Source organism: Lepeophtheirus salmonis, chromosome 2 (assembly GCF_016086655.4).
Source record: "Lepeophtheirus salmonis chromosome 2, UVic_Lsal_1.4, whole genome shotgun sequence".
Classification (NCBI taxonomy): Eukaryota; Metazoa; Arthropoda; class Copepoda; order Siphonostomatoida; family Caligidae; genus Lepeophtheirus; species Lepeophtheirus salmonis.
This window is the reverse complement of record NC_052132.2, coordinates 373,603-398,544: the sequence shown is the minus strand read 5'-3', so window position 1 is coordinate 398,544 and position 24,942 is coordinate 373,603. Positions and strand designations below refer to the sequence as shown.

At 33.2% G+C, this 24,942-nt stretch overlaps 1 protein-coding gene across 2 annotated transcripts in view; it reads right to left on the bottom strand.

The window, feature by feature from the left end:
- The window catches only part of LOC121132261 (monocarboxylate transporter 12), a 181,752-nt gene that overhangs the window by 99,781 nt on the left and 57,029 nt on the right, over positions 1–24,942 (bottom strand). For both annotated transcript variants that reach the window (XR_005869290.2, XM_040727626.2), the window contains exons 3-4: positions 13,903–14,001; positions 5,565–5,750 (exon numbers count right to left, since the gene is read on the bottom strand). Coding sequence is in view for 1 of the 2 variants with exons in the window: in XM_040727626.2 (XP_040583560.1) it covers positions 5,565–5,750; positions 13,903–14,001 (285 nt within the window). In the remaining variant the exon portion in view is untranslated. The remainder of the gene's footprint in view (positions 1–5,564; positions 5,751–13,902; positions 14,002–24,942) is intronic.

Sequence of the window (24,942 nt, the reverse complement as noted above, 5' to 3'; positions counted from 1 at the left end):
TGTATCGTCAGCTGACGAGAATAGCTTTCCTATTTGGTAACCAGTTTTTTATTTGATAATGTTGTCTTCAAGTTATCAAGGTTTAAAGTAGGGGACAATTTGATCCCCGCTCCCTGTATATTTAATTATGTAGTAATAAACATTAGTTTTTAAGACGTTACAACATTTATTAGTAACATAACAAAATATATAAAATTACTCTATAGGTAATAAAGTCTGGCACTCTAGAAAAAAATAATTTTTAATTTCCGGCCCCCCCTAATCTAAAATTACTTTTTTACCCATGAGTGCGTATTTTTTTCATCTATTTTCAATGTAATAAGAAGAAATTAGCAAACGTCGTGATCATTAAAGCATTTTTATGCTTAAAACAATAGTTATATAACATTTTCAGTTTATAAGTATAATTTTAAGGTCATAAAATGTTAATAACATAACTTTTCATTAAAATATAGCACAAGATCGAATTAACAGGTGACCCCAAAATTTGAAAACCCTAGTTCACAAGTTAAAAAAATAAAACTAGAAGAAGTTGACCTTTTATATGACCTTAAAACTGTACTGTATCAATTGAAAATGTTATTTATATATTACTTTAAGCATAAAAAGGCTAATTTTCAATTTCTTTAGTGTTTAAAAGATGTTCTTACATCCAAAAAGTTGTGCTCAAATTTCATTTGCTCATTTTTTATATATAACACCACCCCCTACTATAGTAGATTAAAAAATGTAGGGGATTTTGAAAAAGGTGCACATACTACCCCAGTTACTTGGATGTGAACCCCCTCGCTAATCAAGTGTCTTGTAATAGGTGAATCTACTATGAAAGATTTGGATAGTATTTACAACTAATAGCTCCTGTGTACTATTAAGGAAACGCACCTTAAAGTGTTCTTATAAGAAGAAAAGAACGAGAAATACCCTGTAATTTAAGTGCTTTGCTTTGCTACACTGCCTCTCACGATCATGGTCTTGAAGGAAAAGAGAAAAAAAGATAAATAAAGGTAAGATACAATTATTATTATTGATTCTATCTAACATACCCTCCATCTTTGTTCGAAACAGCTCCCGAATTTTCTTATTTTCTTCCCCTCTTGCCTCATAATCTGATTGAGAATATGTACAAACAATAATTATCTGATAGTTAGTCAAGAGAAGTCTATTTTTGAGCATGCCTTCTCTCGACATAATTTAATTACATCAAAGATCTTTCTTTTTTTATTTCAAGAGCGATGAAATATTTATTTGTCTAATTCATAATTAATTAGTTTCGTTGTTGATAACATCAAGAGAAGAAATAATAGAAACAGAACAAAGAAATCATGACATAGAAAAACGTAGTCTCTAAATGGGTCAGTAAGACACTCATTCAAAAAGTATTCCGATAATTATATATTCCCCTAACCCCTGAAACAATATGCTGTCAAACCTATTTTAAACGGTCAGACAAGGTAAAATGAAAAGGTGAGATATGAGAATGGTTTGAAAAGTTTTCAACCTCTACGTGAAGGTGGAAAACCTCGTAAATAAATAGTAATAAATCTGTCTAGCATCATTTAATAGTTATTCACCAAAATTTCGGCCATTTTGGACCGCAGTTGTTTTGTAACAGTCGTTTGAGTGAGATGATGGTATTGTTTTTGTGAAAATGTCAATATGCCTAGGCAAATCAAAAAAGAGTTGTATTTTGTGTATTAGGACTTTGCACCATTCTTTACCGAAGTGAAATTTCGAGGAGCTGAATTTAAAAGTGGCCATATGAGCTTAGTAGACGATGAACGTTTGGGACATTCAAAAACTGGAACTACCCATAAAAAAATCACCAAAGTTTACCAAATGATGCTACACAACCCCCGAATCAAAGTGAGAGTGATAGGAGAGGTTATGATCATGTCAAAAGAACGTGTTTGGCACATATAAGGCAAAAAAAAAAAATATATATATCCGAAGGAAATGTCTTGTATCTTTGTTAGGTGCGAAACTTTTTTCAGACCACCTTTGTATTAGTACAGGTGATCTGATAAACCAGACTTAGTTTTGAATTTGAATATAATCTTTTGGTATAAAATATTACAGTATAAGATAACATTTACATCTGGGCAGTAATGGGATAACATTCATTCTCAGATCGAGAGGGAAGTAAAGGCAGAAATGTGGGGAAGAAATTTGTACTAAACAGTCCTTGTAAGTTTAAAAAAAGTACCTGTCAAAAGTTTATGTATGGAGTAGCTATGTAACACAGGGGGTCCCCGCTTATCATGGTTTTTGGGATCAATCCGCGTTAGATGAAATCGCGTTGTATGGTGACTCTTTTAATATCAAAAATGTAAAATGGGGTGAAATATTTTTCAACGTCCCCTTTTTACTATTTTTTTATATAGTATGGTTAGGCCAATAAAAACATTCTATTCATCATAAATCAATTAAAATAATGTATGCCAGGCAAGACACTAGTAAAATAATTGAAAAATTGAATCTTAATTGGGTATTTGTGTGATTTTAAATCTGGTCATTTCAATACTATTAAATTTAAGTAATCAAAACTTAACCAATATTTATTTAGCAACGTTTGTAATTACATCCTTGTATAATTAGTAATACCCACAAATTTTAAATCTGATGAAATGAAATACTTGCAGGACACTTCCCCCCAATGAAAGATTATATACTTTTATAACATGAATAAATAGACATTCTAGGAATGAAGTCAGCAAATACTAAAAAATTATTGGTTAACTTAATATAATGTAAAAAACGCAATATGATGTATAAATAATGAACTTTATGGAGAGTCAGATTAATTACAAACACCGTTTTATGCAAAATATTTCGTCTATGAGACCGTGTTATGCGGTTACCTCCCGTAATTTGTGAGACCGCTGGCATGGAATTGCAGAGACACGCTTAATACAGTTTTTATATGTTATTAAATTCCTCCGTATCAACTGGATATGGTCGCTAATTGCAGCTAGATACATAGAAACAAGGAATGTTAGTCCACATTTTTTAATCTAACGCAAGAAAAGCTAAAATAACCTTACTCCTTGAGTGTATGCAATACTGATACCGGTGCAAAAGAGATTGCACAAGCGTAACCTTATTTATTTTTTGCTCTGAGATTTTTACACTTTGATAAAAACAAAACTTGTTTAGTTTTGTTTCAGCTGTCATTTGGTTGTGTGATGAAAACTTGTAACGGAAAATAAAGGAGGTAAAATCGTAATTCAATAATACTGCAAGTTTTAGTTCCCTATGTATTTCGAGATCCGGGTTTGAGATATTATATGGGGTATGATACTTAGAATGAAGGACGTTTTGTTTTCATGCTATCGATTCATGTTTTTTTTTTTTGTACAAGAAAATTATCTTAAAAAATTGTAGCAATCTATATCTCACCCCAGAACAGAAATGAGGCTTTAAAATTACTCTTCAAAAAAAAAAAAAAAAAAAAAGTATATATATACGCATCATTTTTCATGAATCTCCAAATAAAGAGTTCTTTATAATGAGCATTTACTCCCAATTTCATGCGCTGATGATGTAACATGATTTATACATATCTTTTCTCCAAAAGAGAAGAAGATAAAATTATTATTATACCTAATTTACTTTAGTCTGAAGGTAAAATGACCCACTCACAAAAAAATATAATATATATTTTTTTCATATAAGAAAAAGTAAAAATAAATAAATATATGTTCTGTACAAGTTGCGATTTTGTACAAGTTGCAACACAAAAATGAGATGAATAATTATAAATGATTTGTTTACATAACTGGGCATGTAGTTAATGCAATTCCATAGATGATCCATTTATTGATAAAGTAGTTTTTGACTATTTTGATAGAAATTACTTAAATATAAGTATTCTTTGACAATATACTTATTCAATACTATGTGTACTTTTTAGAATTTAGATATATTTCGACATTTATCCCATGCTATAAGATGTGAGAAGCTTGAAAATCATTTTCTTTGGTCTCTAAATATGTCCTATACTCTACCTCATTGGCCTTAAAGTTTTTCCAAAATCCCATTTTTGATCTTTTTGTGTAGTTTTTGGACAAAAAGTATGGATAAATCGGTGCTAAGTGATTTTATTCCTTATAAAACTAATTCTCTGTCCTTTGATTCCTATTAATTTAATTCCCAGTAAATTAATTCATCCCTGGATACTTCATTCCTACTTAGAAAAATGATTTTTTGTGACGTCATACGGTTTATGTTTTTGAACTACTTCGTAGTTTATGTGTAGGGCTTTGGAGGAAGGGCTGGGCAGTCAGCAATCCGCACTGGAGATGAGTGAGGAGTCATCGATAACCAGTGACGTATGGGAGACGGATGTGAATGATTTGTTGTGTTTATACCTTTGTAAGTAGTTGAAAAAAGGAGTATTTCCGGGATTTACTTCTATCTCCAAAGGGATAAATATTATTCAGGGATCGGGATTCCATCCCTACTCACTATTAAGATTTATCATGACGTCATTTCTACTCAATAGCCACTATAAATCATTCATATCCGTCTTCCATCCATCCCTAGTCATCACTCACTCCAGTTCCGACTGCCCAGCCTCCCTCTACAGCCCTAAACAAAATCTTCGAAATAATTCGAAACATAAGCCGTATTACGTCACTAAATATCCTTCTTCATAGTGGGAATGAAATGTCCGGGGATGAATTTTACAGAGAATGAATTTATTGGGAATGAAATTAATAGGAATGAAAAGAAGGAGAATGAATGTACTGTGAATAAAATTATCGGTCACGGGATAAAACCCCTAATTAAATGTCAAAATAGACATTAAACTAACTTATGATTATTTTAGAAAATAAAAGCATCAAGATTGTTCAAAACAATGAAGGTAAAAACAGAAAAAGATTGGTACGCGGAGGGCAATTCTAAAATCTTATACTCCTATCAAATAACGTTGTTTTTTCTTATATTTACTCATTTTCAAGGAAAAAGATTTTAATATTTTCCAAGATTATACACAAACCTCAATTTCTTATTTCAAAATCATTTTTATTCCATCTTTTAAATCAGAAAGATGTACATTTAATATTATTTCATATATATTCTTAGCCTTCCAATACTAAAAACGTTAAAATCACAAAAAAGACAGAATTTATAAAATATTTTGATGCCTAAAAATTAAGTTTTGAGCTTTTCATAATTTAAATCATGATGAAAAATACGGAAACAAATTGAAAATTAAAAAAAGTTTAGTTTTGATCAGGTCTACTTAACACATTATTAAGTTGAAGTTGTAAAATCTGTCTTAACCCTTTTGAGTATACATCTAAAGGAAAAATGTATATTGCCAACTTTCATAGATGACATATCAGCTGACAGATATTACTATAAAAATTTAAAACTAAAGTCCATATTGTATATAAAATAGCCATAATGTATAAAGTGAAACGATGGAATCGTTTCACTTGATGTAATTTAATACAATGTAATGTTTAAAGCTGATGTAATTTAGAACAAATAAATAATATATATAGAATAGAAGATTACACAATAATTCATTCACCTAAGTATTGGTTTAAAAGACTTACTTGTGCTAGTAGTATATTCTTGTCCCGTATATTCGATGATTTCCAGATAAAGAATACTGAATGATAATTGTAAACCCGTCGTAAATAGTTCCACAAGGAAACAGCAGAAAGTGATGACCCAACCCCAACCACCCTCGGGGTAGTAATGCTGTCGAAGCGTGGCGCCTTTTCCATAGCTTTTAAGAGCTGCAAATATATGTATATGGTTATTTATGATTGGTAAGTGGAATGGATTTGAAAGATTTTGAGGGAAAATTTGGTTTAAAGGTTGTTGTTTTTTTAAAAAGTTAATATTGATTAAAATGTTTAATCATTTTTACAAAAAAAGTCGAGAAAAATCATTCTTATTTCCAACATACTTGGAACTTACAAACTTATAAACTTTTGTTTTATTGACTTGAGATGTTCTGTTTGAGGAAATTAGAATTGTCTGTAATTGTATAAGTTGCCATATATCTCAAGCACCTCTTGTTATTGGGTTTTTTTAAAATCGGACGAGAAATGACCTCAAAAAGAGACTCAAGGCTCAGGGCATCAACTCTTTTTTGTGTGGATCACAGTCCAACAGAGGGGTGGCCAGGCGGAGGGGAATGCTTCGTAAGACCATCTACAATATTAAGAAGAGGCTAGACCACGAGAGACCATAGAGAGGGAGAAGGTCCCTCAAAATGCCCATAATGTGGTTCCGAGGGGAATGATTAACAGCTTTTCAGCAGCCATTTACATCAACGTTTTCAAAGTCAACTTGCTCCTCTGGTCCAGGCAAATTTCCATGACGGCAACGTCGTCTTTTAACAAGATATTTGCATCTTCGACTGCAAATATTACTCAGACCTATTTAGATGATAAAATAAATTTCTGGAAAAAGAGAATGTGGCCAACATTCAGCCCAAATATCATTTCTGTCGACTTTTCTTTCAGGCTGCTCATCTAGAGGAATGTCATCCGAACGTTGGAGCCATGAATTTCTCCGTTGACGAGGAGTGTGCTTCCATGGATCTGAACATCGTTCGTAATTCTTGCAACCCTATTCGCAAGAGGCTTGACACCATCTGTGAGGGCAATTGACCCCAAATATAATAAATCAATTTGACATGTATCAGGTATGTTTCAGAAAAAGATTAATACAGATTTTTGTTAAAATTATAATTAACGAATGACAAGCTATTTTCTTTTTTCATTCCAAGTTATTTTGCATTCTTCACCCGGTACTTGTAAAAGTGTACTGTTTGTATCAGTTATTAACAGTTTCTCTACAATAATTCCAAACCTTTCAAATATAGCGACCCATTTTAAAACAAACAATCAATAAACAATCACAATCTTTAAAATGTTTTATATATAAATACATTTTTTTTTGTGGAACAAACTACCATATTATTGAATAATAGATTATGGACGAAAGGAAACAGGTTTTTTTATGTTTCGTATGTCTAAAACGAATCATTCTTTTTTTCTTGACGAAATAAAGACAAAATTATCTTTCACAAAACAAAACTAAATGAACACTATTTCACGCAACCTCCATCTTTGTTCGTTGTTCTACTAACTTTTTTATAAAAATTGATCTTGAGTCTCTAATGACAACACCATGAACTCGAAACGCTCCATCATTTCGCTACATTTGGAAGGAAAGAGCTATAGGGACATTACCAAGGGCCTGAAATACCTCTTTTGTGCAAATCATCGGTCAACAATACGATCATGGGGTACAAGGAGACCGGGAGTGTCGATGACAGTTCAAGAAGAGGTCGCCAGAGGTCCAAAAAGAAATTTCACGCTGATTGCATTGGTGCAAAATATAATTCGAAAAGTAAATATTTCTGTACTTTCTGCACTGTTGAAGTTACAACTTATGGGTCACTCTGTATATCTAAATGATGTACAGAAGTTTCAAGAAATAACAACGTAACGTTTGTATATATAATTTTTTTATATAAGAAAAGCTTTTACAGTTCCATGTACACATTTTTTAACAGCTTTTTGCCTTAAAAAGTGTAGTAATTTGAGAGTTTTGCAAGTAAATTAAAGGATTTGTTGGGGAAAGGAATAAATCCTAAAATACACTTTAAAAAAATGCATCCTTTGGTTTGAAAGTATCAAATTCAATTTGGATCTTTCATCCATCAAAATGATGCATTTGGTGCATAAATAACTGACTTTGTTTCAATTAAACTTTTTGTGGGTAAAATATGTATTTTATTGCAAATTGATTTTTAGACAAAAAAAAAAAAGAGATTACTCAATCAAAATAGATAAAATGATATGTCTAAAAATTAATATTATTATTTTTATGGAAGTCGTATTTTATGGCTGCTCTAAAAATGATATATTAACATTAAACTTATACGAATCTTTTTTTGTTTTGTAGTATTTTTAATAGTAGTCTCTATTAATATAGACAGGATCGGTTTTAGGGGAAGATGTTAATTTCTCAAAGCTCTACTCGTGACTGGGGCCCTGTGCAATGATTTACTTTGCTGAAAAAGTTCAATATACATATAGCAACCCGTATCTTCAGGTGAGTTCTTGCTAATGAAAAAGTTTTATTATTCTTATATTATGTATTTTGAGATAGGAAATATACTCAGTCTTTAGCTAGAAATCATATTGTGTAGATCCTTCGTAGGTGACCCCGACAACAAATATAAAGCCTCCTACCACCCGTTCACAGGATCCCGAAAATCATGACTTTGAGACAACCGTACTCCAGCAGTCAAATACCTCCTCTGGTGTAAATTCAGCAAGGCACGACGCTTCCCGTGACCGAGCAGGGTCTTTAGAATTTCGCCTTTCAATGTTTGACCAAGAATTCCCTGAGACTTGGTTTTTGTAATAGATTTCATGCTCAAAGGACAAGGCATCACAAATGATTTCGAAAAACGCGGTAATCGCTGTACTACCACCTAACATCATGAGAAATGTTCCAAAGGAGGAGCTATAGGGTTCTTTAGGAACCCTAAAGAAAAAAGTTTTAGATCTCTATGGTATGCCCCTCAAGAACCCATAAAAAGGGGCCTTGATCTTAGCATAATCATAATTAGCTAAGGAAAATCTGGCCACATTGGATCGTTTCCTTGACCCTGAGTTTTTACCGGAACTCAAAGACATTCTAGCAAAAAGCTAATAATCAGATATGTCCCAAGTTTACTAAGAACTTATTGCAAACGGGAATTGGCAAGGAAATGTTTGCAAAGCCTTGTGATGGCCTTCATCTGTGATATACTATTCCTTAGATCTGCATCATGCTCCACTACCTTCCTATCCTTATCCCCTTCCTTCACAGGAGCTCATTCAAGCTTTGTCATTCTCTCGTCGTCCTCCTTCCGAAGACTCCACGGTTTTAACAAAAGCAAAAACTTCAACACCATCATAACCAGGCTCAAGGTGACATAGGCCGTATTTGCAGGTAATACTTGACTTATAGTATGTCTGCAAGGACTTAAAAACTTATTAGTCCTCAGCTCTTCAGAGCTGACGAAACCAACACAGAAATTAATCTAATTTACGTAAAAGACAGTCATACAAAAAGAGAAACTAATCTTCCCCCTCATATTGCTTTTGGAAGGCAACGAGTCATCCCGATCGGTACTAAGTCGGTGGATTTGTTTTGGATGACATAAAATATTATTAAATTTTTTTTTATACATCTGATAATCACTTTTAAAACGATCACAACAGAACATCCCAGCCCTTATAAATTGTTACTTGTGTCCCCAACCTCATCCCCAGTTGGGTCAGCGGATTATGCATGTAACTTTCCTGTTCTCTTCTCAAAGATTGCCTTTTGCGTTCCACTCAAGCTCAGTGACACACTCATCGTCAAAATCGGTGCCTCATGTTTTGCAAGACTAGGAGGGTCAGTGGGCCAAAGCTAGCCTTCCTCAAGTCTGAAGTCAAACCCGTGCTTGACACTGGAGTACTACGACCTTACTTTTCTCCTTATTCTTCGGCAGTGCGCATAGTTAGAAGTAAAACAGAGGGTTTCGATTGTGTGGGGATTTTCGTCGTTCCAACCGTATATCATTGTTCGATCGATACCCATTCCCCAAAATTAAAGACTTTTTTCAATACCTTGTGGACTCCACGGTATTTTCACAGCTGGAACATTGCAAGGCATATCATCAAATCCCAGCCGAGGACATCCGAAAGATTGCCATCATCACACCTATTGGCTTTTTGGAATATGTGCAGATGCCATTTTAAATCAAAAACGCTGCACAAACCTTTCAGCGTTTTATGGAGGCATTATTTGGCAACATGGAGGGATTAATATAATTTGACGACCTGCCAATGGCGTCTAAATCTCTTGATATATCTTATTAAACTATACACTATTTCACGTTCTTTCCAAATTGCTAGAGGAGAGCCATCACATCTCCAAAGATAAATATGTATGGGCCAAGCCCCCTCTCGATCTCTTAGGACACCGGTGTCGGGGGAATATGCCCATTAACAAATCGTGTTTAAGCCATCCAGACCCTTGCCCATCCAAGATCTAGGAAGGGACATCAATCTTTATTGGGCATGATTCGATACTGTACTAGATTTGTGCTCAAATTAGTTGAACATAATGACAAACTATACCCATTGCCTCGTAAACATGTAAAGTTTAATTGGGGATGTGAACAACAATGATCCTTTCAGCAAATAAAATTGGCCTTATCAAAGCAAACCTTGCTAGCCTTCCACCTCGAGAATATACCCGTAGCCCTCACTACCGATGCTTTGCTACACGTAATATGAGCTTCTTTTGAGCAATAGGATAGGAGTTCATAGACATCTTTGGTGTTCTTGTCGAAATCCCTCAACTCAGCCCCCCCCCCTTATTTCGACCGTGACTTCCTTGTAGTTAAAGAGGCTATATCACACTTTAGATGGTTGCTAGAAGGTGTCGATATCACAGTTTACTTTGACCATAAACTGTTATTGACTGCACTGGAATGGAGGAACCCATCTCAGACTGCAAGATAACACAAAGCCTTTTCCTTTACTTCATAGTTTCAATGCAGTCCGGAAATTCAAACTTCGTGGCTGACACATTATCTAGACTCATAGCTCCACTGAAAACAGATAACTTTCCCCCTTTTAAAAACATGGTTCAAGATCAAGAGGCATTCGATCCCTGCAGCCCTCAATTCAAGTTAAGACATTCCACAACCAAAATTCACTGGTGGTTTTTGGAAGTGAAAATAATTTTAGGGCGATTGTTTCGTATGGAGTTCTACACAACAAGATTTTCTCAATGGTTCATCATGGCCTATCTGACCTTGATTTTAAAGCAACACTTAGAGTGATAGGCAAGTTTTTCACTTGGCCGAACCTTAGGGCATAAGCTTGCTTAGCTTGTCAAAAAAAACAAACCAGCCATACATCTTAGAGCTGCCCGCCCAACTCTTTTCCTACCAGAACAGAAAAGATTCTGCTCCAAAGATGCTGACTTGGTTGGATCACTTCTGCCCTCCAATGGGATTAGGTACCTGCTGACGGTCTTGCATCAGATCAACCCAATGGACTGAATACCTTTAGGGCAAAAAGGCTGAGACTGTTGTCCAGGCATTTTTCTCCGGATGGTTCGTTAGATTTGGATTGCCTACCTCAATCTGTTTGGATTGAGGAGCCCAATTTACTAGATCTCTGGGGACAAGGTTGGGACTGCTTCTCGGATCAAAAAACCTATTCATGACTTCTTATCATCCCGAGTGAAACGATATACTTGAAAGATTCCACTGTACCCTGAAGTGTGCTCTGTCTTCCTGAATGTGCGAGGACGGAGAATCTTGGATAGAGGTCCTTCTGTTTGTTCTGCTTGGCCTATATTCTTCTGTACCAAGTTTTCGAGGGAGTGCATTTTCTCCCTTTCATCACAAATTGGGAAAAACCCCTAGGCTTCAACTCTACCTGACAGAGGGGTGAGAGACTCCTAACGATTATAATTTGTTCCAGAGGGTCCAATATGTTAAACATTCCCCACCTAAAGTCATTCCAGAGCTTTTTTTTTCGCGAAAAATATCCATATACACCCAGCGCTTTCGTCTCCGCATCTCAGACTCTTCCATGTGATATCTAGGACTTCTTGCTGTTTGGAATTAGATCTTGGTTATCGGGTTAATTTTTAAACATTATTTTTGAGTATCTATTTATGTATTTTACGTTAAGCTTTATCTTAATTTATTGTCTAATTAGCCCCAGAGTCAATGGTAGTATTGTTGCAACCCGTATCTTCAGGCAAGTTTATGCTAATGAACAAGTTTTATTATTTTATAATATGTACTTTGAGTTAGGAAATATATCCAGTCTTTAGTTAAAAATAATATTGTGTAGTTCCTTCATACACAATAAGAAGATTTTTTTTAAAATAAGATAATAAAAATAGAAATAAATATTCTGCTTTAAAAAAGAACGAGAAAATGTGGACATGATATTTTTTTTTCCCCCAATTGATTTTATTATTGATTGAGGAACTTGACAAATACTTCTTATAATTTTATGTAATGTCTATCATAAATCATTCATGCGAAATAATAATTAACGAGGTATTTTCATCAAAATTGATTCAATCAAAATGTTTTGTATCCTTTCAAACTTTAAATTAGATGTGCTACTTAAAGAGGACATTATAGGTAGATGAAATTTTTCGAAGGTTATTTCCTTGACATATCACAACTTTTCCTAAATAGCCATTATCATAATTGAAAAAACAAACCGCCTTATTAAACGTGTTTTGTTTTGGTCGGCTCATCATGGATGGTTTCTTGCATCAGTATTGCCAAATTTGATGGCATCAAAGCAATTTTTTTTTCACTCAGTGACTAGATTTTAAAAAAAAATACCCTGTTAATGGTGATCAAGGCTCCTGGTTGGAAGTCAGATAGGTTTAAGGAGCCACCATTCTTGACTTGAAAGCATCATCAATTTTATATGAAGGGTTGTACAATTCCGATTAATATTCTCATACATCATTGGTCAGGTGATATTCTTCTCCAATGAAGAATTTATAGTTACTTCACACATCAATAATGTATAATTAAAATATATGGCAGTTTCTTTTACAAAAAAAATGAATGTATTTATAAGATATTCTAAGAATGGAACATTTTTTCTGATTGATTGTTATAAAATAGAATGCTGTATTTTAAAGATTAAGAACCACAGATCAAGATAATAATCTATTTTTTACATTCGTCTTGAAGATGTGAAGTACGTTAAAAATTGATTTTTGAAGCTTTATCCATGGGATTTAATTTAAAAATATGGGGTGCTTGTCCATGTAAGGATACTTTTATTTTTTTTAGACATACTTTTTTATCTTATTACATTCTATGTTAAACCAGTAAGGAAACATTTGAGACTTAAAGATAAATTTTGAGACATGTGCCATAGATCTTGGCCTTAATGGGTTTTAACTAGAGTTGAATTTGAGTTAAAATAATAGAGATTTCGGTGATTCAAGTCAAGTAAAGTTTGAGTAAGGCTATGATTCTCATATTTTACGTCGAGTTTCTAAAATCAGATTTGAGTTTGCTTTCAAAAAATACCATAATTAAGTGAAGTTGGTTATTTATGGGATATATAGCTATGTATATTTTATTCAATATCTCTGAATTACGTTTATTCACTCACAAAGGAAGTCATTTCAAGAAGTTGATACATCAGTTCCTCATAATGAATCATGTTTCTCTTCTAAGAAACTATTTCTCTTGCAGATAAAGAATACCCTCTTACTAGTAACTAAAATTGTGTGATAAATACCTAATGGCTAACTTATATGTATATGTATGGAGATGACAATTTTGCTTCTGTGGTCCACCACTTAATCGATTTATTTGATCAATCCCAACAGGTCAGTTATAAATAATTATTCCTAAATAATACGTAACATTTAAGATATAAAAATATTCTGTAACATTTCCCCTACGTAATGAAAACTGTGATTTACAAATTGTAAGAGTGTGGTGGTCCTTATAACTTGTATAATTGTTATAATATGTAGGTTATGGCGTCATTCCAATCCTTTGATAATGAATAATTACATGAAAGGTATTTTTAAATTTCGTGCCATCAGTATCATTTACTTTGAATAGTTATTTATAAATTTGTATTTTGCAGGATTCATTAGATATTCCTTGATATCGAAAAAAAACTATTTAGATACTTTATGATTGTGGTTCGAGCTCAAACTATTTTGAGTTTTCTAAGAGATATTTATGACAAGCTCAATAATTTACCAAAAAAAATCGTATTTACATATACGGGAGCTTGTACATTAAAACCTGATGACACCTCAAAATCATTTAAATAGAAAAATAAAAAATTAAATAGAAGTTAAAAAAATTACCTGGAATATGCTTGTTCATGCTATTCAAATCCTTTTCATTAATACCCAACTGTCCCTCCGATACTTCATCATCGTACTTTGAATTACGATAGAATTTCTCTGAAAGTAATAACAATAAAAAATTTCATAATTAGATTAGTGTAACTTTTCTTTGCTCCATTCTTTAAGAATATGTATGCTTCATAAATAAATATGATTAAAAATAAACATATATTAATGATTCAACGTGGCATCATTGCATTCAAAATGTTGAGTCATGGGACTACATATTTATGTCGTAGTAGTTATTCATTACTCCTAGTTTTCCTTACACATATTCATTTTTACCCCGTAATATTATTTTTACATTAAAGTGATGATATACGATGTTTGTACATATATACAGGGTGTGTGCGGAAAACGTGGACTCAAGAAGTAGCTTTAGATAAATAATAACAATTTTATTTCTTTCAACAATAATAATTTTTTTTTAACAAAACTCATTCGGAAAGCCTCTACTCACTTGGTCACTCAATATGGCCCCATCAGTTATATTAACAACCTCCAGATGGAGGAAAAAACCTTGCATAAGTTGATCACAAACTCATTCGATTCTTTCAGTCTCGATGGAAGCCCTCAGAGACCCAGACTTTAATAAGGTTTTTAGTTGGTCTCCCTCACCGGGCCCCACTTAGCAACTTCTAGTTGATTCAAATTTGGCGAGGATTAAGGCCAATATTGGTATTTGTGATGGTGCGCCATCCTTTGTCCATACATAATTGATGTCCTGCTAGTTTTCTTTTAATAGTAGTGGCAGGATAGTGTACAGGAGCACCTGGTTAAAGACGTCCTGGCAGATTTTCTCCCCGTGCTTGAAGAAGAAAATTGGCATATTTTTTATTTCGGGTGCCAAAACTCCCAGAACTATTATTTGGACTGAATGTTTGGTTGGTCTCCCTCTCCAAGGTGCCCCACTTCGCAACGTAGTGGATTCTAATCTGGCGAAGATGGAGGCCAATTATGGTTTGTGTGATGGTACGCCATCTTGTGTTCATAACATAATTTCTCTTCGAGTAGTTTACTTTTAATAGTGGCAAGATAGTGAACTGGAGTACTTTGTACAAGACGTCTTAGCCGATTTTCTCCCTCTGCTTGAAGAAGACAAGTGGCATATTCATTCTATCGACTGCCAAAACCCCAAGAATTATTATTTTAGCTGAATGTCTGGCTTGGTAAACCCTCTGAACCACTTAATTTTCTTTTGCAAGCCAGTGGTCATTGTGCCGGAAATACACTTGATCCACTGTAAAAATTTCACCTTGGACCCATTGTTCTTGATCCATGTGAGGACTTTCTCGGAGCTCTCAAGACTTCTAGCCTTCAATGATTATGTCAGAGGGTGGCAAGTGATCCTTGTAAATGATGAAAATTCCAAATCGTCCTTTTGGCCCTCCTAAAGGTCCCCTAAGTGACAGAGAACACGTTGGAGAGACAATTCGTGGATTTTATGGGGGTCTTACTCCATCATCTTCTCCAAACTGTCCAGGAACTCAGAATCTCTCTTCAAATTGTTTCCTCCACTTCCTGCTTTCCTTGAGAGGCCTTTTCTATTTCTCCATATACGGAATGACAAAAAGGTTTATCTATGTATTTTAATTCGAAATACTGAATAGGTTTTAAAAAAAGCTTTTGAAGCATCTGAAGTTCTTCCATCCCTGAGGCAATTATAATTAGAAATTTGTTCCTCCTTCAACCAAAATGAAGATACATACTAATAAAAACTCGCTAATCCTATACCTAATTCCCTTTTTTATTTCGTTTTCAATATCAGTTCTCCATTTTTTCGTTAGTACAATAATTTGTTTTTGGATTTTGTTCTTTTTGGAGCATTTTCGAATCTACAACCCTTACCTTAAAAAAAACTTTAAGACACGGGAATCAACCTTATTTTATGAACAAAATCAACTTATTTGCAAAAAAAAACTTGCCCTCCAGAGCCTAGGAATATGGTCTAACCAGAATAAAACATAGCTATGTAACTAAGAATTGTGAACAACTTTTATGTCTAAGGCCTGTATCTGTCTCAGTTTTTTGAAATAAACACCCTGGGTATTCTTTTTCATTAGCAGACATACATACATAGAACTATTATATAATATTATAGTAGACTAGGACCTACTTGTATTATTTATTTTATTACGAATTATTTTATTATGAACATAATAAGAATACTAAGATAAACTTGCTAATTCGTAGACTGACTGACGGACAGACATGTAATATAATATAAAATTCAAAAAACAAATATATTGTATTTAGATTGTATGCTCAAAAAGATTTAGACAATTTTCACATCCATATTTACATGGCTTTAAATTCTAGATTATCAGATGGGATATTTTTGTGCACACACCCTTTATATTTATATAAATATATCATTTAATTTTTTATTACTGACTTGGATACAGAATATTTATATTTTTGAGTGCCCCCATTCTCACCCTATGTTTTTTTTTTTTTTCTTACAAAGAAAGAACAAACAATAAGTTGAATCCTCATTTGAGTGAATATCTTTAAAAACTTCTTCTTTTTTTTTGTTAAACAGAAGAAAAATTCTGTTTCATTAATGAGTTTAAAGCGTGAATTTTTTCATCTCAAATATATGTATTCTTAGTAGCTCATTAGATAGTTTTTTTTTTTTTTTTTTTTTTTTTTTGTAAAAAGAAATTCCTTGTCTTTAAATAATTCTTCCCCGCTCTTGTCTAATTTATCCCCTTAATGTAATATGTACATAGATGTCTATGCATGTTTCTTGAATAATTATTTATAAACGTATTTAAAACATTTTTTCTACTTTTGAAAAAGAATTTGGAATTTTATCTATGTAATTCAACATTTTATATGGGTATATGTGTTTTAATAAGTTGAAATGCTATACTATTTTTCTATTAATTAAAAATAGTGTTAAGTGTTATGTTCAAAGAGGCTCATCAAAAAATGATTTGTTAAAATGAAGTCAATATATGAACGTTTTTTCAAGAGAAAAAACACGTTGATTGTTTCAGTCATTTGTGGTTCTTTGAAGAATCCTTAGTAATGAAAATGGAAGTTAAAAAAAAAAGATATCTAATTTTTATATGGCAAAAAAGTAGACATTGAAGGAACCAACAGATGGCATGGAGTTAAGAGCCATACTTATTGCAGTTATACATGGCTTTTGAATTAAAAATACACAAGGACGATACATTGATATTCAATTTAGCGTTGGATATTGTAGAATATTTTATAGAAAACTCAATTCAATACATAAAGATTTTAAAGTACCATATCAAGATATTCAATAGACGTAAAAATAGGCAAATCCTAGATACTTAGTTTTAGATTTCTGACTTTTTAGAGTATTTTATATTTTTCTTTGTTGTTCGGATTTTGTGTTCATCTTGTTTTTTATAATGTTTATCTATTTTATAGATTTTTAGTGTACTTTTGTAACTTAAGAGGTCCTTGTCTTTGGGAACTAACTTTAAACTACAATGTTTATCTATATTTTCCCTATATGTAATTTCTCAATTTTTAGGATTTAAAAAAAAATATTATACATTGAAAAATCCTTAAAGTCCTTAAAAAACCCAAAAATCGACGTAGTAACCGTGACAATTTGGGAATGTTTCGGAAGATAGCAGATAACTGTTATGACGTTTTCTTATATGAACTACAAACAGCTACGACAAAGGATGAGGTGGTGAAGGAAACAAATAAGGACATTGACAAAAATTGCTACAATGACGATCCCCCAAGTTACTCTGAACAAGGACTTACAAATATTAATCCCCAACAAATCCTTAAGGTTACTTTCCGTCTTTTATGATTATATACAAATGTTCAAACAGGTTTTTGAATATTATTAAATGTAATAAAAATAGGAACTTTTATTATTCAGAAGTTAATTTCTTTTTTTACCCACTTGTTGGTAACCTTAGTGAGAACCAAATATATCGCTTAAAATATAAAATTTTAAGCTTAAAAAAAACGGTAAATAAAAAATTATCAAACTAAAAATAAAGATAAAATGAATGAGAAAAATAATTAAAAATTAAATAACGTTAGTGTCATAGTCTTCAGTTAACTGAAAAACTAGTCCATATCTTTAATGACTTTGATATGTAAATTAGTAATGGGGATGACGTCTGTAAGGTTAAGTCCGTCTTAGTCCTTATTGCAAATATTAATTGTCGACGTTTTGTAATAAGTGCGTTGACCTTTCCTTCCCCTGTTCCACAATAATGACCTAAAAATTCATCTCTACCAGGTGTTGTTCCAAAATTCTCTTGCAGTCCATATGAGGTCCGCTCTTAAGTTACATTTAAAAACCTGCAGCTCCAGAAGATATGGTCAGTGGTCCTTTGCAAAACGGGCAATTACTCCTCCGGTCATTGAAGAATTTTGCCCCAAAACTCCAACGTTCCTGAGAGTAGTCCATATTTGAGCCATCTCTCAAAAGATGTAAAATATTGACTGGTCTTAAATAATAATGAAAACAGCTGAAAAGAACAGAAAATTCATTCTTCAGATTCTCAATTTTAAAAAAATGGGCAAGCTAAAAGATACATACGATTTACATCCTATTTATAGTGATGTCTAGTGACGAGAAACCAGTATATTTTTTATCTCGCCTGGTTTTTTAGAATTGGTAATCAAAAGAATGAATCCGTTTTCCTTAGTTGTTGGCATTATTGTTTATAGTGATGTAAATCGTGTATATTGTTTAGGTGACCCGTTTTTTGGACATTTGTCATCTGAAGAATGAAATTTCTTTTGCTCACCTGTTCTCATTACTATTCAACTCCTGAGTAATGAAGTCCATATTCTACTACATTCCATAATATTGAAAGCCTGATTGACCATTCGTGAGAGATCATAAAAGACGCTGAGTTATCCAAGGATTTGTTAAAGAGTTATAATTGAAAGTATTCTTTGGGCTCAGAGTAGATTTGATGATCGCCATCGGAGTAATTCTTCCCCATGTTCAAGTTTTTTAATTTTCTCCCTCCTCCCTTGTCACAGCTGATTGTCATTACATCTAAGCTGCTCTCCTCGAGAACACTCTTCAAATTGTGAGGGTTACGATATGTATTTTCTTTTTTTTTCTTTTTTAACACCCCAAAAAAACACACGATTTTTATCATTATATATTATAGAGTTAGTATTTTTATACTATTCAGTATCTTGTGCTTCATAATTAGCCTTATCTTTACTTGAATTAATTATCATCCTGAGACAATACTACTAAACTGTCAAGTTTTGTATTATCTTTTTAATTCTATAAGTGCCCCAAACAATACACGTCTTCCACCCATTATGTATTGATTGACATTAAAAACATATTAGATTGAATGTTTTTTGAAAGGAAGACCTGATGGGGGGGGGGGGAGAACAACTCCTCGAGGGGATTCAAGTGATAAATATACCTATATCAATGACTTATTCAATTCTTCTTTAAGTAAGTAAGTTATCTGCCCATAAAACTGACAACCTCCGTCTACCTATTTTATCTCTTCCTCCATTTTAAAAGTATTCCTTTTAAAAAGTCATAAAATGATAAATCAATAATAGTAAAGATATGTCTACTCCTATCAGGCATCATATTATGAAGGACCCCTGCTGTACAGGGTGGGGATTCTCATGACGCAAACCAACCACCTTCAGCTTCAACTATAGACTCCAATGTGACCTAGAATGCCTTGGTGAGGAACTCTTTGATCAAGTTGTCCACTGCCTCTAGAATAGAAGCTAACAAGGTGTCAACAGTTCCACAAATAGTAGTCCAGCAGGTTCAAATAATTCTAAATAGAAGGCAACATTTTCCTTAACCAAAATATAAAGCTCTTAAAAATGTGGGTGTTTTTTTTTTCAGAAATAAATCCTGTTCCAAAAACTCCATTTGGACAAACCGCACCAATTTAAAATTTTAGCACTACATAGGATTTGTTTCTATCAATTTAAGATCTTTATCATCATTATCTATGGAGTTATTTGCGTCCTTTGGTGTGCACCGGGCACGGCGGCACACAATAATGACCACACGGCGTTCCCATTCAGAAGATTTTGTAATTTTGTCGTTTGAATCTGATCAGCACGATTTCAAAAATATAGATTTCAGGGTTGACAAGATATTGAGGTCTAAACTTGCATCAGATTTAAAATCCCCACGCTTTATTTAATTAAGAAAACTAAATATTAATCCATAAACAATTTTTAATCTTAATTGCAAATGTTACCGAACAATCAGTCCCCTTGACAGCCTTGGCAAAATTGTAAAGAGTTTATTTGGGCAACTTCGTACACTCAATAATCTCATCGGGCGTGTGCCTGGTGCAGTGGCACACAATAATGGCCGCAAGGCGTTCGTAGTTTGAGGACTTCCCAAGGTTTTTTTTATTTTTTATATAATGTTGTTAGATGGATATATTGAGCAGGCTTTCAAAAACAGGGACAGGTGGGTCCGCAGGATTATATATATATATTTAGGGGGGAGGAGAGGGCTGTGTTTTTGAAATTTTTCAAAAAAAAAAATTCAAAATTAAATGCTTTGGAGAAAAATTTCAAAAATCCATTTTTATTCACTACAAATAAATATTTCAAATATAATTTTTTTTGATCTGCTTCATAATTTGCCCGAATGACAAAAATAAGTTATAAATTAAAGAAGTGGGGTAAACCCCTCCAGCCCACCCCCTGCGAACGACCCTAATGGATCTTAGTGTTGCCAATCTATAGAGGTCTAAACATGTTCTAGATTTAAAATCTTCACCTATAAATGTATTAGGTATCTACATGTGTAGGCAGGATTGAATTATCCATAAAAATATCTTCACATTGACAAAATGTTTATTCTTTTATGAAGAGATGTGTCTTTTAGCTCAATCGTATTTATAAAAAATCTCCACATGGAATCATATAAATAAAATTCCTCTGCGTTTCATTTTCTCTTAAAAATAATAATAATAAATCCCTACGTGTCATATTTGATTATCCTCCATGAATACTGTTCGTTCGCACCTTTAAAATATACGTGGGGAATAAAAGACCAAAACACATTAATTGACATGAAGAAAAAAATAAAAAAAGAAGCTAAACTGGATTGAAGACAATCTTTCAAAAAAAAAAAAAAAATCATCATGTCTTTTAGTGTCGAATGGAAACGAAGTTAGATCCATGATTTTAAGTACATGGTTATAATATATTGTGGGCAAAGTACGTGATATTTTCTTTCTTTCTCGTAAGAAAGTGGATCTCAATCTTTCTACATGGGGTATCACTGATAAAATACATTAATATCCAAGTAAGTTCTTTCAGGGATTACTTCTAAATATCAATATATATCTGACAGGAGGTCGTTGCTGAATAACTTCTTTCTATCCCACAAAGAATAGCAGATGTTCTCGGGACAATATTTCAAAAGTAATTATCACAGTCCTCCGATCCCTGCTTTCATTGCCTTAGAAGTCATTCCAAACAAAATGATTAAGCAAGCTTCCAGTACTATTATTGATCATAAAGAGAAGGACTCTTCATCTATCGCTAGGCGAAGGTTAGAACGGCAATGTCTTAGCGATGGCACCGAACATGCAAATCCAAACGTCATTTTGAAGAATCCATTCACTGACACACTTCAAAAATGGTTGAGGTATAGATTATGAACGTCCTGTATTTTTGGAATTATATTGATCCTTAAGATGGTAGGAGAAGATATATGGATGAACTTTTGAGTTGAGACTGAGTGCCTGTGATTGGCTCATTGTTACGTCATCTTGTTGAAGGACATCCATCAGAATTATAATTGTCTTTATTTCAGGGCTTATCATCTAAATAAATAAATCTTGTTTTTCATGATTGTCACGGGTAAGAAGTGTCGCTGTTTTAAGGACGTTTTTTAAATCAGTGTTCTTGTTTAAGACATTATTTTAGGGTCTTGCTTTTGAAATGATAATTTTTTTTTGTTGGATGTGTGATTTTGATGAATAAAAATCGATTCCAGTCTTAGAGGAATATACTAGACGGGTAACCGTATTTGATTCGGGGTACCGTGGCTTCTGAGGGATATGGTTATATCGTCGACGTACATTTAAGGTGAGTGGTAATAAAAAAGTACATTCATTCAATTACTGTCATTATTTCAAAAATTCATTTCTAATTTTGTCAGCAAAATATTTGAGGTTTTTTTTCCTCCACATATGTAGTATAATAGGCTTGCAAAGCCAGATCATTGCTTTTTTTTTCACCACTATATACAGGGGGCGTTCTTAAAATTCAGAATTTTTTTAAACTGGTTTTTCTTGGGAACCCTTAGTGGTACAGCTTTAAAAATCAGTTTATCAGATTCAACAGATAATTTTGTATAAGTTCTGTTTACAAAGTGTTGGAAATATCCTCCGAGTATGACCTTTGTGCATGCCGTGCACCCAAAAAAACATCGACTTTCTCAAGTTGTCCTCTGCCACCGTATACAAAGTCGCAAAGGAGTTCAAGGAGTCTGGAGGGATGGGAACACCAGCAAGGAAGAAGGCAGATCAATCTGCATACAAAATTGGCTTTGGTGCAATTTGGAGATGTTCTGGTCTAAGGGAATATGGCTCCCCGGACTGCAATCCTTTGGACTTTTTCGTGTGGGATGTCTTGGAGAGGGAGTCCAACAAGCGTGCTCACAAAAATTTGGCTTCTCTGAGAGCCTCCATCATTGAGGCTGTGAAACATATGAATACAGATCACCTGATCGAGGCGTGCAGCAGGTTCCGTGTCAGGTTGGAGGCCATGGTTGAGGCTGAGGATGGTTAGATTGAATGATTAGATTCAAAGAGGGTCCCTACGTTTGTATATAAATGGATTTGTAAATATCTCTACTAATTTAAGAAATAAAAAGGTTTATGTCCTGGTCTCGAAAATTCTTATTTATAAAACTGCACCCTGTAGGGCAAAAGCTCATTTACCAAGTTTTTTAAAGACTATAGACCACTTGTGTAATCGTAAAATGGTATAAATGTAAAAAAATTGTTAAAAATATTAAGATCTCCAAGAACCTTCAAAACTTTCTAAAATGATTATTTTGACAGAATCTTATGAAAAATATCCTTTTTCTGTTATGAAAAAAAAAAAACTTATTTTGCTGCTCAGAATAAAAATATCTATCTAACCATTTTAAAATTGTTCAAGAGAGTTACAAATATAGATTTGTTTAAATCTTTAAAATTTATGTTATACTTGGTGAATATAATATTTGCCAGATAAGAGGTTGATAATAGCCATATAGATATATGGTAAAGAAAACATTCTTTCTGCATTCTATTAAAGATAAGCTGGAGATGAACATCGAAATGATAATTCAATTTCGGAAATGTCAGAAGTAACAGGGTGTGTAATTAAAAACTATAAAATTGAAATTTGTAATTTTAACAAGTTTTATTTTATAAAATAGGAAGCTACATTTCCGAAACTTTGTACAAATCTTGGTACATCTGTTGCCACTTATAATTTTCAATGTAGTTTCAATTAAATTTGATAAAGGCCTTGATGCACCGCTGGAAGTTCTGATGGGTGTTACAATGTAATTGGGGCACCCTTAAGAGTTTTGAGGTACTCTGCTCTTATCCGACATGCAGTTGGAAAGAAAAGGTAAGCGGATTGGCAAATGGCTATTATGGAGGCCAAATTTTTTTCTACCATAACGGAATGTTGGTCTCTAAAATAACTTTATAACCTTTGCTGTGTGTGCATCTTGTTGAAGTACATCATTCCCGTCCGGATACAGTCCCTGATCCAGAGAATTAATTTAATCCTCAATATATCGACGGGGTCAGTAGCGTGGAGCCTGTACCTTGTTTTGAACCATATAAGCGACATGGCCAGTTCATTAGTTTCAACAAACCCAAAGCTTATCACTGATGCTGGGTGCTTTGTGGTCATCAGGGTTCCACTTTCCTCTCGATGATAATACCGTCATTAATGGCCTTCTCGACTTTCTATGTATTTTGCACGATGTGGATCAGTAATTTCGATTCTTTTGATTATTTATAAGGCTATTTTTCGATTGATTGTGTAATTTTTTTGGTCAATATAGACAGCTTGTTAGGTGATGGAAGGAATTATCACGTGTTGTTCTTATTCCTCTCTTTTATAAGTGTCCAGACTTTAACTAAGCACTAAAGATTTATCGGGTGATGGATCGGGAACCACGGTACTGTGTATGATCTGAGTAAACTTGTATTATTCGTAAAGATGCGAGAACCGAACCGGCTTGAGGTACCTGAACTTTTATAGAGTATAAAAAATATCAGTGAGATTATCCGAATCATAAAAAAACTTGTAGGATTGCTTAATAATTAATCCTTGTTATAAAAAAATATTTTATCTATATTGAACATAGGCTTAATTTATTTTGATTAGTTATTCGAGCAACATCTACATAAATAGTTTCATTCTGTGGTTGTTCTACATTCCATTATCTCAGACGTCATAACCTTTAGTGTATCACGCAAATTTCTTCCCTAGTAAAATAAACACAAAAAGGTGTTAAAATAATGTTGGTAGTTAGCCAATTTTTCTCAACTATGGAACTATTGTTGAGAATTGTGCGCAATTGGAAAGGGGTAATTATAATTCCGCCAATCAACGTTCAGAGCACTAATTAGGAGAAAATAGGAAAAAATAAGTCAAAAGATAATAACAAAATACATTCTATATTTCTGTGTATCCTGTATTTCTGTACCCTGTATTTTCTTGTCAGCTGTCGAAGTGTCTTCTTCATTTCCTCTAATCAGTCTTCTTAAAATTGTTTGATTGGATACGAATAACTTATTACCAAGCAATGAATAGTTAACACTTATTATTCCATAGTAGAAAAAATTGGCTAATTATCAACAGATTAGGGTTTTTTTCTGTTTCTTTTCGGATGAGAGGTTGCGAGATAAAATAAAGGTAATGACGTGTTCAATGTTATTATCACAGTAATTTTAATGATAACTAATAGTTATATTTTAATCGTACTAACATTGGGTTATTTATTGT